A 16,800-nucleotide genomic window follows, 5' to 3' on the forward strand; every position below is an offset into this window, starting at 1 on the left:
TGATATGCTCTCATACATTTGCCTTATACACTTTGTTCATTTGCCTTATACACTTTGCTTTTTGGGGGACTCAGCAGAGTCCGGCAGGGACATGGAATCAAAGCCACTGCAAGGTGTCATCTCTTAGAGCGTTGTGGGTCAGGAAGATCCCCTGGAGAAGGGAGAAGCTACCTACTCCAGTATTCTTGGGCTTCTCTGGTGGCTCAGACAGGAAGGAATCCGCCTACAATGCAAGAGACCTGGGTTCAGTCCCTGGGTTGGGAAGATCCACTGGAAGAGGGCATGGCAACCCACTCCAATATTCTTGCCCAGAGAATCCCACAAACAGAGGAGCCTTGCGGGCTACAGACCATGGGGTCACAAAGAGTCGGACTCAACTGAGCGACTAAGTGCACTATTAATCTTTTTTCTTCAGTAGAATTAAACTTCTCTGAGTACAAGAGCCACACGAACCTTGCCCCTTCTGTATACCCAGCACCAAGGCACAATGCCTACCTAATAGTAGGTATTAAACATATTAATAGATAATTAACATTTGTTAAATAAATTACATGAAATGTCAGTTTTAATATAACACAGCTAAGGCTATTATTAGAATGCCAACTGTCCTGATTTACCTGGGGCTATCTCCCAAGTGCTAAGAGGACTGAAAGTCCTGTGTCCCAGGACTATCTAGCCTACCATATTAAATATCATTAATGTCAAAAGACAAAGAAATATCTAAATAATGCATTATTCAACTTGTTTTACAATTTCATTCTTAACCCTAACCTCTAAATAGACTTCTATTATACAATGCAACTAGAAATAAAATCAAGATTTATTCAGTGATTAAAATTAATGTTGTATATACTACCAAGAAACTGGACAAAAAATTTTAAGACCGTTTTAGTACAGGGGTTGGGGGAGACTTATAAACTTACCCTCTTTAGCCAAATATAACTCTTTAAATTTTGCTCTCTTTTGATTAAATTCTTGCTCAAGCTGTTGCTTTGCACGTAAAAATTCTGCATTAATTTTTTCCAATTCTGCCACCCGCTGCTGAAGAGAAACTGAAAAGAAAAATACTAGTTAACAAGTAATAATTTTTATTTATAATTTAAGTTACAAGAATTGATTAGTATTGCAGCTGCATATTTCTATAAAGAAACAAGTGGTAAAGCTTCTCCCAAAGAGCCAATATATTCCCGGAAATTCTAATTTTTCAAAAAAGACACTTCTACTCAACTTAATTCACACGTTGTGAATGAATCCTGTAAGCTGAAACAGTACATACATGGAGAATCACATAAAGCATATTTCCCAAAAGAAAGCTTCAAAGTTCCTTTGTATAACTAAGTACGTCCATCCACTTATGGATCTGTTAAATATTGGATTATTTGGGCTGTTTATCCCACAAACAAATCCACTGCCAATCTTGCTAGTTCCTGTCTCTCTCATGTGTTATAAGCAAAATCTAAAGGGCACTCTGATTAGGACAGCTATTCTAGACTGAACCACTCTCCCACTTTCAAAATGGCTCATTATACTGAAATCATAATGAAAAAACCTTTCATATAGAAAGGATACAGAACTGTAAATTCTGTATGAACTCTCCATTACTGGGAGATTATCCGGTTTTTAGATTGATTATGGTATGGCAGGGACTGGGACCCATTTTTACTTGAGGAGCTCTATAATTTGGCCACAGCTGATTATATAAACACCTATCCTGACCAAACCCTGAGAGTATTTTGGTTCAACCAAGGAGAGGGAAATCTAAACTCTTGGCGGAATCCTTCACCGCAACAGCAACCCAGCCACAAAGCTATGACCCTAATTGCTCCATGGGATGCTTATCGACAGTAACTGCTGCTACTACTGCTAAGTCACTTCAGTCATGTCCAACTCTGTGCGACCCCACAGATGGCAGCGCACCAGGCTCCTCTGTCCCTGGGATTCTCCAGGCAAGAATACTGGAGCAGGTTGCCATTTCCTTCTCCAATGCATGTATGCATGTTAAGTCGCTTCAGTTGTGTCCGACTCCGTGCAACCCCATGGACAGCAGCCGACCAGGCTCCTCTGTCCAAGGGATTCTCCAAGCAAGAATACTGGAGTGGGTTGCCATTTCCTTCTCCAATGTATGAATGCATGTTAAGTCACTTCAGTCGTGTCCGATTCTGTGCGACCCCATGGACAGCAGCTCACCAGGCTCCTCTGTCCACGGGATTCTCCAAGCAAGAATACTGGAGTGGGTTGCCATTTCCTTCTCCCAGAAAGGGAGATAATACTACGTGTTATCAGTAGTAACACGTCTACCTAATTACCTAGGTCAGCAGAGGTCTCGGATCCCTACAACCAGATAATAATTTACTAAAATTTTAACCATGATCTGATATTATCTCTGAAGGCCCTCAGTTCAGGTCATTTGCTCAGTCATGTCAGACTCTTTGCGACCCCATGAATCGCAGCACACCAGGCCTCCCTGTCCATCACCAACTCCCGGAGTTCACTCAGACTCATGTCCATCCAGTCAGTGATGCCATCCAGCCATCTCATCCTCTGTCGTCCCCTTTTCCTCCTGCCCCCAATCCCTCCCAGCATCAGAGTCTTTTCCAGTGAGTCAACTCTTCGCATGAGGTGGCCAAAGTACTGGAGTTTCAGCTTTAGCATCATTCCTTCCAAAGAAATCCCAGGGCTGATCTCCTTCAGAATGGACTGGTTGGATCTCCTTGCAGTCCAAGGGACTCTCAAGAGTCTTCTCCAACACCACAGTTCAAAAGCATCAATTCTTCAGCGCTCAGCCTTCTTCACAGTCCAACTCTCACATCCATACACGACCAGTGGAAAAACCATAGCCTTGACTAGATGGATCTTTGTTGGCAAAGTAATGTCTCTGCTTTTGAATATGCTATCTAGGTTGGTCATAACTTTCCTTCCAAGGAGTAAGCGTCTTTGAATTTCATGGCTGCAGTCACCATCTGCAGTGATTTTGGAGCCCAGAAAAATAAAGTCTGACACTGTTTCCACTGTTTCCCCATCTATTTCCCATGAAGTGATGGGACCAGATAATACTCCTCTAAACCTATTACTCAATTAAATTGAGCTTATAATTTTATAGCACCCAGAAAAAAAAGACTGGAAAAAATGCAATGATCTGTCTACAAGATATAGGATTACAGCTAATCAATTTCTTCCATGTGCTTCTCAAAGTTCTCTACAACTCCTTCAATACTAAATAATTAAAACCAGTATTTATTTGCTCCCACGACATCTTCAGTCAAGCCTCACTACAGATCTAACAGCATCAAAGCAATCCATGGCAAAAAGAGAAAATGATAGCTGCTTTGAGTTCCCTGTCATTAAAGGTAAGGAGTTATTTTGAGGAGCAAGCATCTAGGATCTTTTTATCAAAGCAAAGAATGACATCTGATCATCTGAACACGTGTTAACCCTCAGAGAAAAAGAGGAATGGAGAATCCACTGGAAGGGGGAAATGTGTAGTTATTTCATATTTACTTTTGAAATCATGAAGAAAGTAAGTTCTCTGTACTATTTACTTGTCTTGGTATTTTTAATTGTCCAGATTCCAATTGTTAAATAAATTAAGCAAATTTTCCACTTCACGTTTTAGTTACAGGTAGCTACTCATTAAAACATGAGTTAGGGAAAAGCAATGAGAAATAAAGAAAGATGATCCTTCTGTTCTTACTTGCCACTAAAAACTACACTCCCACCCACTACTACCTTCCACTAAAGTGCACAGACACACACAAAATGTCCATACTTTCAACATTATATTTAGAAACTGAAGCTAATAAATCAATAAAAACTAAAATACAGCCTTTAAAATTACAGCCAAGAAAGATTAAGTGTGTTTCCAATACTCCCCACCCTGTCCTGGCTCTGACCTACAGTTGAGGCACAGTCCACACCCACAGATCTGGCTGCCTCTCCCCACAACTGAGGACAAATTTCAATTCCAGCAGTCGTGATCCCCTTGAGGATATACCAAGTAACTAACTCTCTTATTCTTTTTCATAAAAAAATTTTTAATCCTCCCCCAAATTTTTTTAAATCCACCTCAACTATTTCCAACATACTACTGTTCTACAACACATAAAAAAGCCCAAACAACTGCTTTTTATAAGAATGCCTCTACAGCTTCATCTGGAAAAATCAATTCACCTTGCATAAAATGGCAAGAAAGTTTAAAAACAGGCATCTCTTAAATCATAATGCATGAGCAACCAACCACAAATCAAACTGAAAATAGATCTCATCACACAAAATATTTTTTTTAACATGGCGACTAGCAGTTCACAATAACAATAGTTCATGTAAAAACCACTTAGCCCGGCATATTAGAAAAAATGGGTAAATGTTAGCTATAAACTAGTAAGATTTAATGATATTAAGTGAATAAGGAAAAACAGCAGAGTGATCAACTGGCTTTGACAAAAGACCAGAAGTCACTTCTAGCCTCATGATTCTGACTCAGTTCCACGCTTAGACTTCCAGCTCATATCATTCCCTACTACCATGTATCATCCTAGCAACATGCCACCATTAATGCCAACTTCAACAACACTAAGCCTGCTGTAACTCACAGCTGAGAGCTACTGGCATATCAGACTCTGTTAAACATTCCAAACATTCTGTACACTGCTACCTTCTTTTGAGTAATAAAATAAAGGGGGCACACTATGTTATGCAATGACTTCTTTTAATGCTTGATATGCAAAGAGAAAAATTATTACATCATTTATTCAAAGTGTCTGCACTGGTGGTATAGTGATGAGCATAGCTGCCTGCCAAAAGTGTCTGAATTAAGCAACAATACAAAAAGAAAAGAATAATATGGTAAATAAATGAAGGAAAGGTGCAATAATTGTTAGATATATCTCCTTCCCTAATTTTGACATGAATGTGAAAATATGTAATAATTTAGAAATATTTTAAAGCCTCAAGCTGGGTCCTACTATTACACTCTAACGTATACTAAACTTGATGAGACATTATCAATGGGGGGGGGGGGGGGAACAATCTAGGTTAAACGTTACTACAATCAGAATTTTTTTTGTTTAAAAACATTTAAGATCCAGGAAAACACCTATTTCAAGCAAAAAAAAAATTTATAACTCCAGTGGAACAAAAGAATCTTAACAGTTCCTGAAACTCAGAAGTCTTAATTTGTATATCATTGACTTTGCTAAGTCACTTCAGTCGTGTCCGACTCTGTGCAACCCCATAGATGGCAGCCCACCAGGCTCCCCCGTCCCTGGGATTCTCCAGGCAAGAACACTGGAGTGGGTTGCCATTTCCTTCTCCAATGCATAAAAGTGAAAAGTGAAAGTGAGGTCACTCAGTCATGTTCGACCCTCAGCGACTCCATGGACTGCAGCCTACCAAGCTCCTCCATCCATGGGATTTTCCAGGCAAGAGTACTGGAGTGGGGTGCCATTGCCTTCTCCGATCACTGACTTTAAAGTGAAACTATTAAGTATTGTAGGTATGTACATCCATCCAATGGAATAATATTAAGTCAGAAAAATTATATTAAAAGACACAAAATTATATTGATATATAACATAATACAATCTATGGATATATATATGTGTGTATGTGTGTGCATGTGTGTGTGTGTGGGTGTTGCTGCCACTAAGTCGCTTCAGTTGTGTCCGACTCTGTGCGACCCCATAGACGGCAGCCCACAAGGCTTCCCTGTCCCTGGGATTCTCCAGGCAAGAACACTGGAGTGGGTTGCCATTTCCTTCTCCAATGCATGAAAGTGAAAAGTCAAAGTGAAGTTGCTCAGTCGTGTCCTACTCTTAGCAACCCCATGGACTGCACCCCGCCAGGCTCCCCTGACTCTGGGATTCTCCAGGCAAGAACACTGGAGTGGGTTGCCATTTCCCTCTCCAGTGCATGAAAGTGAAAAGTGAAAGTGAAGTCGCTCAGTCGTGTCCTACTCCTAGCAACCCCATGGACTGCAGCCCACCAGGCCCCTCCGTCCACGGGATTTTCCAAGCAAGAGTACTGGAGTGGGTTGCCATTGCCTTCTCCGATATATATATATATGCCAAATTATATTCAGAGTGGTTCTCTCTCTGAATCAAAGTTAATCAAAAGGATAAATTACACTTGATTGGATTTAAATTAAAAAGTAGTAAGGTGCTTCATTTTTAAGTTTCAGTGATTATAATTTTGTCCTATTGCTCCATCTCAATTTCTCTGCTCCTAAAATGTACACATAACTTATTTCAATGGTCTTAAAATATTTTAACACACTAAAGAGTCATTTTAAAACTACACATATATTTTCCCAGGACAAATAATTTGCTAAAATTAAAAAAAATTTGCTAAAAACAAAAATCTTTTGTTTCAGAAGTGGCCTTTCAGCTGGCAAATGACCTGTACTCTGAAAACTCTTCCCTGTACTCTGAAAACTCTGTCCAGCCTTTTGAGGGATTACTAAAAATTATTATTATTTGCAGTAAATACACTCACTGAATGATGCCTTGTTTAGGAAATATTCAGTAAATCCACAATTACTTGCCTCAGTAAGGAAGGGGAAGGAGAAGGTAAAGTAGAGCAGTCTACAATAACATTACCAGTCATCCGACAGTATTAGAGCAAACAGATACAGCACTTGGGAATAATTTTTCCCATAATACTAAAGATAAACATAAATTCTTTAGTATAATAGAAAGCCTGTCATCTCATTTTATATAATCCTCCAAAATCTGACTCTAACAACTTTAAGATACTGCAGCCTTTCTCCCTGTCCATTTACTCAGATGAAACATTTCTAAAACAAAAGAACATCTGGTGATGAAGTTTACACAGAACATCTTTTTAGCCTTCCTTATGTGAAGCAAAATGAAAACCCTTATTTTCTTTTACTCTTTTATTCTTTTTTTAAAACTCTCTTAAATAACTAGGTGCTATAGTATTTCAGATAAAAGATAACATTTTTTAAATGATGGGTTTCAAGTAAGAAAGTCAATTATTTCTCATGTAAAAATTAGGTGTTTATGCAAATGACTTGAAAATGTTGTCATAAATCCAGGAAAAATATTAAATGAAAAGAACTGGCAACAAATTTTAATTCAGGTAGATAATGAGATAATGAAAAATTAAGAAGAGAGTCTTCAAAAGGGCAAAAGTAGAATTAAGGATGGAAAAAACTGATGTGGGGAATGGGTCGCAGGGATGACAAGAACTGCGGTGAGAAGAATCAAAAAACAGAACATTTTCTAATTTTCAACCGCCCTAGAGATGTTAATGATCAAAATTAATTAACCTCTAGGCATTTGCAGTGTGGAATTTTATGGGTCCAATTTTTAGTTTACATTATTGAGTGGGAATAACAACTGGATAATAGTGTTATAAGGATTGTATAGATTACTATAGTCCAATGTATTTCAAACTAAATGTCAATCCATTAGTAAGCCGTTACATCAATGTAGTGATTAGCAATCTGCCATTTAAAGTTAATAATAAAATATAATAGGAAATACCAGCAACACATTTAATATGGGTATATGTTATTTCATGATTGGGTTGTGGTGGAGAAAGTGCTTCTTACAGTGGAGAGAGGTCAAAATAGTTCGAAACACCAATTCCTAATTCATGCAGGAATCCATTCCTATAACAGACATGTGATCACATGGCTTACACATAAACATAAACCTAACAACTCAGTTCACTGCCTTATGGGGCAGCCAATTCCACCATTAAGAGATATTAGATTATCCTCCCCGCTTTACTTGAACAACTGGTCACCTGTTAGAAATACCTATTTTTACTAAAAGAACCTTAAATCATCTTCCTTAGAAATCTTAGTTTTGCCCTACAGAATCACTGAGGAAAATTTCTATTATCTGACATCTCACACTTGCCCTCTCCTTTCTTCTCCAGATGAAACATCTCTTCCCCCTTTAATAATGTCTAAATTCTTCATGATCTCAGTTGCTCTCTCTGCACACTACAGGTAGTCAAAATTCTACATAAAACAGGACACTCTAATCCTTACACAATACCAGCTTAGTGGAAACATTATATCTGGGGGCTATACTCTTAATAACATACTATAAATTTACCCTAGCTTTTGTGATCTCACATTGTCATTGCTGGCCCAATAAAGATAACTTCAAAAATAAGCTGACTATACACAATATCTTATATAAAATGCATAACCAACAAAGACCTACTGTATAGCCCAGGGAACTACACTTAATATTTTGTAATAACCTATAAGGGAAAAGAATCTGCAAAAGCATACATACACACAAGCAAATATATACAACTGAATCACTGTGCTGTACACCTGAAACTAACACAACATTGTAAATCAACAATACTTCAATTTTTTAAAAAAGCTAACTATATGGCTGAAATAAACTATGGACATTTTTGAATACTGGTCAAGACATACAATATAAGTTCAACCACCATTACATGCATTTTACCAGATAATTTTTTTAATCACCTTAATTTCTGATTACACATAGCCCAATTACCATAACTGTCAAAAGCTCATGTTCAACAAGTGATATAATTATGTGTGGATAAAAATGGATAGCTATCTTATTCAATTTGTACAAATTGGTATTATTCTACTTCGAGTATTTCAAATACCAAATGCCAAGCCAGATGAAAAAGCAAGACTCTCACTGGACTTTTTGAAAAGAAGATATATTTTCTAACTATTTGGATATTTAAATATTTTAGAGTCCCACTTATAAGACAAATAAAGCAATTCAAAACTTATATATCTTAAGCTTAAAACTCAAAGAAGGCTTACTTAAGAAAAGGCCAAAAGAATTCAGCTTTCTGCCTATAACTCTACTGGCATTCATAAGTAGAACCACATCATGCCACTTTAGGACCTGGCTTGGAACTCTGAGAATTCACTATCAGTGAAGTTGAATTTAACCTTTATTTTGTGCTTGAATTAACCATGTGTCAGTAAGGTTGCTGGTGAGAATGCAAATTAGTACAACCACTTTGGAAAACAGTTCCTTACAGATGCACACCTACCATATGATACAGCAATCCTACAAACGAAAACATATTTCCACACAAAGATTTGCACACAAGTGCTCACCAAAGCTTTGATAATACTTACAAAACTACTTTGGCTTATGATAACCAAAAACTGGAAATAAACCAAAATGCCCACTATAAATGGACAAATAATAGTGTATCCATACAATGAAATATTAGACAGCAACAAAAAGGAATGCATTACTAATTCACACAATCTGGATAAATCTCAAGAGCATCGTTTAAGTGAAAGAAATCAGACACAAAAAGTATGATCCCACTTATATAAAATTCTAGAAAAGGCAAAACGATGACGACAGAAAGTAGAGCAGCACTTGCCCAGAGGAGTTTAGCCACAAAGTGTCATGAAAGAACTTTTTGGGGTAAAACATTCTATTAACACAATTATGGTGATGGTTACAAACTGTCTATGTTTGAAAACTCAAGAATCTATATACTTAAACCTAGTAAATTTTAGCATAAACTGTTTTTTGATCAGCTTTACTGTGGTATGAATTTAAAAATACAAGAATAAATTAGTGCTTGGTAGCATTAAGTGCTATCCTATTAGTGCTTCATAGCATAAGTGCTATCCTCTTCAGGCCAGTTTTATTATCTTCATAGCACTTATTACTTGGAGAAGGCAATGGCACCCCACTCCAGTACTCTTGCCTGGAAAATCCCATGGACGGAGTAGCCTGGCAGGCTGTAGTCCATGGGGTCGCTAAGAGTCAGACACGACTGAGCGACTTTACTTTAACTTTTCACTTTCATGCATTGGAGCAGGAAGTGGCAACCCACTCCAGTGTTCTTGCCTGGAGAATCCTAGGGATAGGGGAGACTGATGAGCTGCCATCTATGGCGTTGCACAGAGTCGGACACGACTAAATCGACTTAGCAGCAGCAGCACTTATTACTATCTGAAACTATTTCCCTAAATATCTGAATGTTTAAATATTGTTCCATACTAGAGGAGGCCCTCAGTGAAAACTGAGACTGTATGTATCCTGCTCATTGTTACATATTACATTTTTAACACCTTGAACTGTGGCTAACACATGGAAGGCATTCAATAAACATTTACTAAATAACTAAGTAAACAAAAAAGATAAGCAGGAATAACTAAAACCCATTGATGAAGAGGGGCATAAGTCAGGGTTTTAAAAGACAGCAAGGATTTGAAGAAACAAAGGAGAGAAGAGTCTTCAACTGCAATGGAAATGAGACATTAATGTATATCTGTCTAGGAGCCAGCAAACATCTCTGACGCGGACAAAACTGCAACTTTCCCAACTTTGCATACAAGTCCCAATGAGTTACTTCTTGGCTTTCCAACATGGTAGCCATGGGGCTTCCCTGGTAGCTCAGTTGGTAAGGTATCTGCCTGCAATGCAAGAAACCCTGGTTTGATTCCTGGGTCAGAAGAACCACTGGAGAAGGGATAGGCTACCCACTCCAGTATTCTTGGGCTTCCCTTGTGACTCAGCTGGTAAAGAATCTGCCTGCAATGCGGAGACCTGGGTTCGATCCCTGGGTTGGGAAGATCCCCTGGAGAGGGGAAAGACTACCCACTCCAGTATTCTGGCCTGGAGAAGTCCATGGACTATACAGTCCATGGGATCACAAAGAATCTTGACATGACCGAGCAACTTTCATTTTCCAGCCACTGAACACATGAAATGTGGCCATCTGAATTGTGTGTTAAATATGAAACATATATGGAATTTTGAAGACTTCAGTACAAAAATATTTTACTATCTCATTAATACTTTCTATCACATGTAGAAATTATAACATCTGGAATATACTGGATAAATAAAATTGAGTGTTAAAATTGATTTCACAGAAAGTTATACACACATGTTCAGAGAAGCATTATTCATAATATCTAAAGAAAGGAAACTCAAATGTTCAACTGATGACTGGATAAGCAAAATTTGGTGTATTTATACAACAGAATACCATATATCCAAAAAGGAATGAAGTACTAACAAGTTACAAGACGGATGAGCCTTGAAAACATTAAGTAAAAAAAGCCAGACACCATAGGCTACCTATTGTATGATTCCATTTATATGTAATATCCAGAGAAGAAAAATTCATAGAGACTAAACTATTAGTGGTTGCCAGCAGTTGGGGACGGAGAAGGTGATGGCACCCCACTCCAGTACTCTTGCCTGGAAAATCCCATTGAAGGAGGAGCCCGGTAGGCTGCAATCCATGGGGTCGCCAAGAGTCAGACACAACTGAGCGACTTCACTTTCATTTTTCATTTTCAAGCATTGGAGGAGGAAATGGCAAACCACTCCAGTGTTCTTGCCTGGAGAATCCCAGGGATGGGGGAGCCTGGTGGGCTGCCATCTATGGGGTCACACAGTCGGACACAACTGAAGTGACTTAGCAGCACCAGTTTGGGAAGAAGGAATGGAATGGGGAATGACTGTTAACGGTCAGGGTATTCTTTGGAGGATGAGGAACATATTTTGAAATTAGTGGTGATGGATGCACAGCTCTGCAGATATTCTAAAAACCACTGAATTGTATGTTTTAAAGGGGTGAAGTTGATGATGTATGAACTGAATCTCAATAAAGCTGTTAATAAAATTAATCTCCCCTTTCTATTTAGAAGTGTTTGTTTCAGTTTGATTTTTTTAATCTTTCAATGTGGCTGCCAGACACAACTGAAGTGACCTAGCACAGCACAGCACAATGTGGCTACCAGAAAAAATTTACACTCTTTGGCTCACATTATATCTCTATTGGACAGCATTGTTCTAGAGAGCTTATGGGGGGAGGGGGATACCCTGGATATTCTGAGTTCTCATTTTTACTTCTATTTGTCTTACACTATTTTTCCCAATTTGCCAGCCTGCTTCAAGTATCACCGTACTTTACAGCCAACTGAGACACTAAGATCAGTCATTTTAAAACCCAAGATTCCCTTCTCCCCTGTGCTTTTACAGTAGCACGGTGTTACTCTACTACAGCGTGCAGACTATTAGTGGTCTAATGAGATAAGGAGTTTGTACAAGAATGTAAAATCAACTAGGACACTGAGTACATTTCCAGGGTTCCTTGAGAAAAAATGACTGATTCTAGGTCTGGGGCAGAAGTATAAATGATAAACCTGGAACACCTTGGCACCTACTGCAATTTTATCAAAGGATTTCCCTTTGTAACAAAGGAGTCAGCTTAGAGGATTCAAAGGCCAACAATGAGATAATCTGAACATCAGTGTGGCAGGCTGAACCAACCCTTCCCCTCAAATACTAATTTCCTGATCACCAATCCAGTAAATATTACCTTATAAATGATGTAATTAAGGATCCTGAGAAAAGAAGTTTATCCCAGACTATAATGTACCCATAAAATCATTCCTCCACCATTCCAGATAAAGGGGCATTATACATACTCACACATACAATTCACAGCAGATAACTATTAATAAAAAATTTAATTACTTTTGGTTAACAACCCCTTTAATATAAAATGCAAATTTACCCATAGTCTGAAGATTTTTTTTTCATTTTAACTGGAGGCTAATTACAATATTGTGGTGGTTTTTGCCATACATTCACATGAATCAACACAGGTGTATATATGTCCCCCATCCCACCTCCCTCCCCACCTCATCCCTCTGGATTGTCCCACAGCACTGGCTTTCAGTGCCCTGCTTCATGCATCAACTTGCACTGGTTATCTATTTTACATATGGTAATCTACATGTTTCAATGCTATTCTCTCAAATCATCCCACCCCCACCTTCTCCCAAAGTCCAAAAGTCTGTTCTTTACATCTCTCTTTTGCTGTCTTGCATACATGGTCGTCATTACCATCTTTCTAAATTCCATATATATGCATTTATATACTGCATTGGTGTTTCTCTGACTTACTTCACTCTGTATAACAGGCTCCAGTTTCATCCACCTCATTAGAACTGACTCAAATGAGTTCTTTTTTATAGCTGAATAATATTCCATTGCATTTATGTACCACAACTTCTTTATCCATTCGTCTGCCAATGAACATCTAGGTTGCTTCTGGGTCCTAGCTATTGTAAACAGTGCTGCAATGAACCCTGGAGTACAAATGTCTCTTTTTTCAATTCTGGTTTCCTCAGTGTGTATGCCCAGCAGTGGGACTGCTGGGTCATATGGCAGTTCTATTTCTAGTTCTTTAAGGACTCTCCACACTGTTCTCCATAGTGGCTATACTAGTTTGCATTCCCACCAACAGTGTAAGAGGGGTCCCTTTTCTCCACACCCTCTCCAGCATTTGTTTGTAGACTTTTTGATGGCAACATTTCTGACCAGCAAGAGACTGTACCTCATCGTGGTTTTGACTTGCATTTCTCTGATAATAAGTGGTGTTGAGCTTTTCATGTGTTTGTTAGCCATCTGCATGTCTTCTTTGGAGAAATGTATGTTTAGTTCTTTGGCACATTTTTTGATTGTGTTGTTTATTTTTCTGGTATTGAGCTGCATGAGATGGCTTATATATTTTGGAGATTAATTCTTCATCAGTTGTTTCATTTGCTATTATTTCCCCCCATTCTGAAGTCTGCCTTTTCTCTGTGCTTATAGTTTCCTTCCTTGTATAAAAGCTTTTAAGTTTAATTAGGTCCCATTTGTTAATTATTGTTTTTATTTCCATTACTCTGTGAGGTGGGTCATACAGGATCTGGCTCTACATATGTTTTCCTCTCAGAGTTTTATAATTTCTGGTCTTACATTTAGATCTTTAATCCATTTTGAGTTTATTTTTGTATATGGTGTTAGAAAGTGTTCTAGTTTCATTCTTTTATAGGTGGTTGACCAGTTTTTCCAGCACCATTTGTTAATAAGATTGTCTTTTCTACATTGTATATTTTTGCCTCCTTTGTCAAAGATAAGGTGTCCATAGGTGCGTGGATTTATCTCTGGGCTTTCTATTTTGTTTCATTGATCTATATTTCTGTCTTTGTGCCAGTACCATATTGTCTTGATGAAGAATTTTTTCTTTTAATCATTTACGGGGGGGGGAAATCAAGCCTAACACAACATATGATACCTCTTAGAACCATTTTGATTATACTATAAAACAAATCAAATCCCCTATGTACACACTGTCCTTCATTATAACACAGAAAACCTAAAATATAGATGTAATTTCTTAAAGGGTAGATATAATTTCTTATCTCTCTATACGTGTTAATAGAAGGACTACAATATAACTACACAGCTGACATTAGGAGTTACTTATCACAAGAAAAGCTCTTCATAAATAAATAATAAAAACACAAGTATTATATTTTATTTATAAGGAAAGTTAAATGCATTATTTATGAGCTTTTCAGAAATATCAAGGTCATACATTGAAAGGGATCAGAATTTTGATAAATAGTTATCCTAAGTGTGGAGAAAGAAGATTAATTATACATCCCTGAGGAGACATGAGAAATCAACAGGCAAAAGTATTTCCAGGAGAGAGTGCTGATGTTATTGGGGTTGTTGAAGGGTCTCAAAGTTAGAAAAAATTAAATAATGGAAGCTAACAATTAAGTATCCGCTACCTATCAGGTATCATATAGAAAGCAGTAAAGCATAATAATTGAAAGCACAGGCTCTGGAATTAATTTTTAAATCCCAGCTCTGCCACTTATAAACTGGTTCCTTCTCTTTACCTGTAAAAATGAAGACTAGATTACTACTACATTCCAGGGTTGTAGGAAGGATTAAATAATCTATATACAGCTTAAAGAGTATTAGGCAAGTTATTTTATACACTGGCTCATTAAATTTTCAAAACAAACCATAAAGTAGGCATACGATCCCCAGTTATAAGTGAGGAAACATTCTGAGAAATTAAGTAAAATGCCTATTGTTGCAGTTAATAAAAGGCAGAGCTGGGTTCAAACACCAATCTGTCAAGGCCTAGAAAGATTACCCTGTGATTTTAAGTATTTCATAGAGATTAATATAGGAGATCCATGCATCACGTGAGTTATAAACAAGTATAATACCACCTTCTAGGGTGGCTCTTTTATTTAGTCACACTGTTAATTTACATGTTGAAATATATATACTCAATAATAAGTCATTTTCCTTCACAGTAAGGGCATTATACTGTTAGGGTTTTGGTTTTTTTAAGTTATTTGTGTAACTTTATATCAGAATGGTAAAGGCACAATCTAAAGCATTTTATTATTAACCAGTGGTTCTCAACTGAAGGTGCTCTTGCTCCCCAGAGGACATGTGGCAATGTCTGGAGACATTCCTGGTTGTCACAACCAAGGGCTAAGGGTACTGGTATTCAGTGGTTAGAGGTCAAAGAGGCTGCTTAACATCCTACAATGTAAAGGACAGTCATACACAACAAAGAATAATCCAGCCTAAAATGTCAATAGTGGTAAAGGTTATAAACTGATAGGGAGGGTTGAGAATTTCAGATACAAGTGACAGACCAGAAGACTGGTAGTAAGTCTCTCTCCAAAGGAAACCATAAACAAAACAAAAAGACAACCTACAGAATGGGAGAAAATATTTGCAAAGGATACGACCGACAAGAGCTTAATTTCCAAAATATACAAACAGCCCATACAAGTCAACAACAAAACACCCAATCAAAAAAATGGTCTGAAGAACTAAAAAGATATTTCTCCAGAGACGACAGACAGCTGGCCAAAAGGCACATGAAAAGAACCTCAACATCACTAATTATTAGACAGATGCAAATCAAAACTACAATGAGGTACCACCTCACACTGGTCAGATGGTCGTCATTAAAAAGTCGACAAATAACAAAAGCTGGAAAGGGTGCGGAGAAAATGGAACCCTCCTACACTCCTGATGGGAATGTAAGTTGGTGCAGCCACTATGGAAAAACAGTACGGAGATTCCTCAAGAAACTAGAATTGCCATATGATCCAGCAATCCCTCTCTTGGGCATATATCCAAACAAGACTACAAATCAAAAAGATACATGCACCCCGATGTTCAAAGCAGCACTATTTACAATAGCCAAGGCATAGAAATAACCTAAATGTCCACTGACAGATGAACTGATAAAGATGATGTGGTATATATATCCAATGGAATTCCACTCAGTCATAAAAAAGTATGAAATAATGCCTTTTACAGCAACATCGATGGCCTAGAGATTATCATGCTAAGTGATGTAAGTCAAAGACATATTATGATACCACTTACACGTGGAATCTAAAATATGACACAAATGAACTTACCCAGAAGACAGAAACAGACTCACAGACAGAGAACAGACTTGTGGTTGCCAAGGGGGATGGGGGATGGATGGATTGGGAGTTTCGGGTTAGCAGATGCAAACTATTTATTATATACAGAATTGATAAACAACGTCCTACTGTATAGGATAAGGAACTATACTCAATATCCTGTTATAAACCAGAATGGGCAAGAATATGAATATATATATATATATATATCTGAATCACTTTGCTATACGGCAGAAATTAACACCATATTATATATCAACTATACTTCATTTTTTTAAGTCCATTCTAATCCTAAAATGCTGTCTCCTTACCATACCTGACTAAAGCAAATCCAGGATATATTTCAGGACAGAGGACTAGGTAGTAATCAACAGTAAGTCTTAAAATTTTGTATACTTTTCAACCAAGCAATTTCACTACCAAGTATATATCCTAAGAAGTAATGATGAATATACAGATTTCATTACAAGAATGTTACTTCTTTAAAGCATTTATTTCAAAACATTAGAATTTCAAAAGATAGAAATAAGCAAATGCCT

At 37.6% G+C, this 16,800-nt stretch overlaps 1 protein-coding gene across 4 annotated transcripts in view; it reads right to left on the minus strand.

Annotated features, from left to right (window-relative positions):
• The window catches only part of RABEP1 (rabaptin, RAB GTPase binding effector protein 1), a 96,754-nt gene that overhangs the window by 65,847 nt on the left and 14,107 nt on the right, over window positions 1-16,800 (minus strand). For 3 of the 4 annotated variants that reach the window (XM_061390828.1, XM_061390829.1, XM_061390831.1), the window contains exon 2: window positions 924-1,052. The exons of the other annotated variant lie outside the window; for it this stretch is intronic. In XM_061390828.1, coding sequence (XP_061246812.1) covers window positions 924-1,052 — 129 coding nt within the window. The remainder of the gene's footprint in view (window positions 1-923; window positions 1,053-16,800) is intronic. 4 annotated transcript variants of the gene reach the window in all.

Source organism: Bos javanicus, chromosome 19 (genome assembly GCF_032452875.1).
Source record: "Bos javanicus breed banteng chromosome 19, ARS-OSU_banteng_1.0, whole genome shotgun sequence".
In the NCBI taxonomy this organism is placed as follows: domain Eukaryota; kingdom Metazoa; phylum Chordata; class Mammalia; order Artiodactyla; family Bovidae; genus Bos; species Bos javanicus.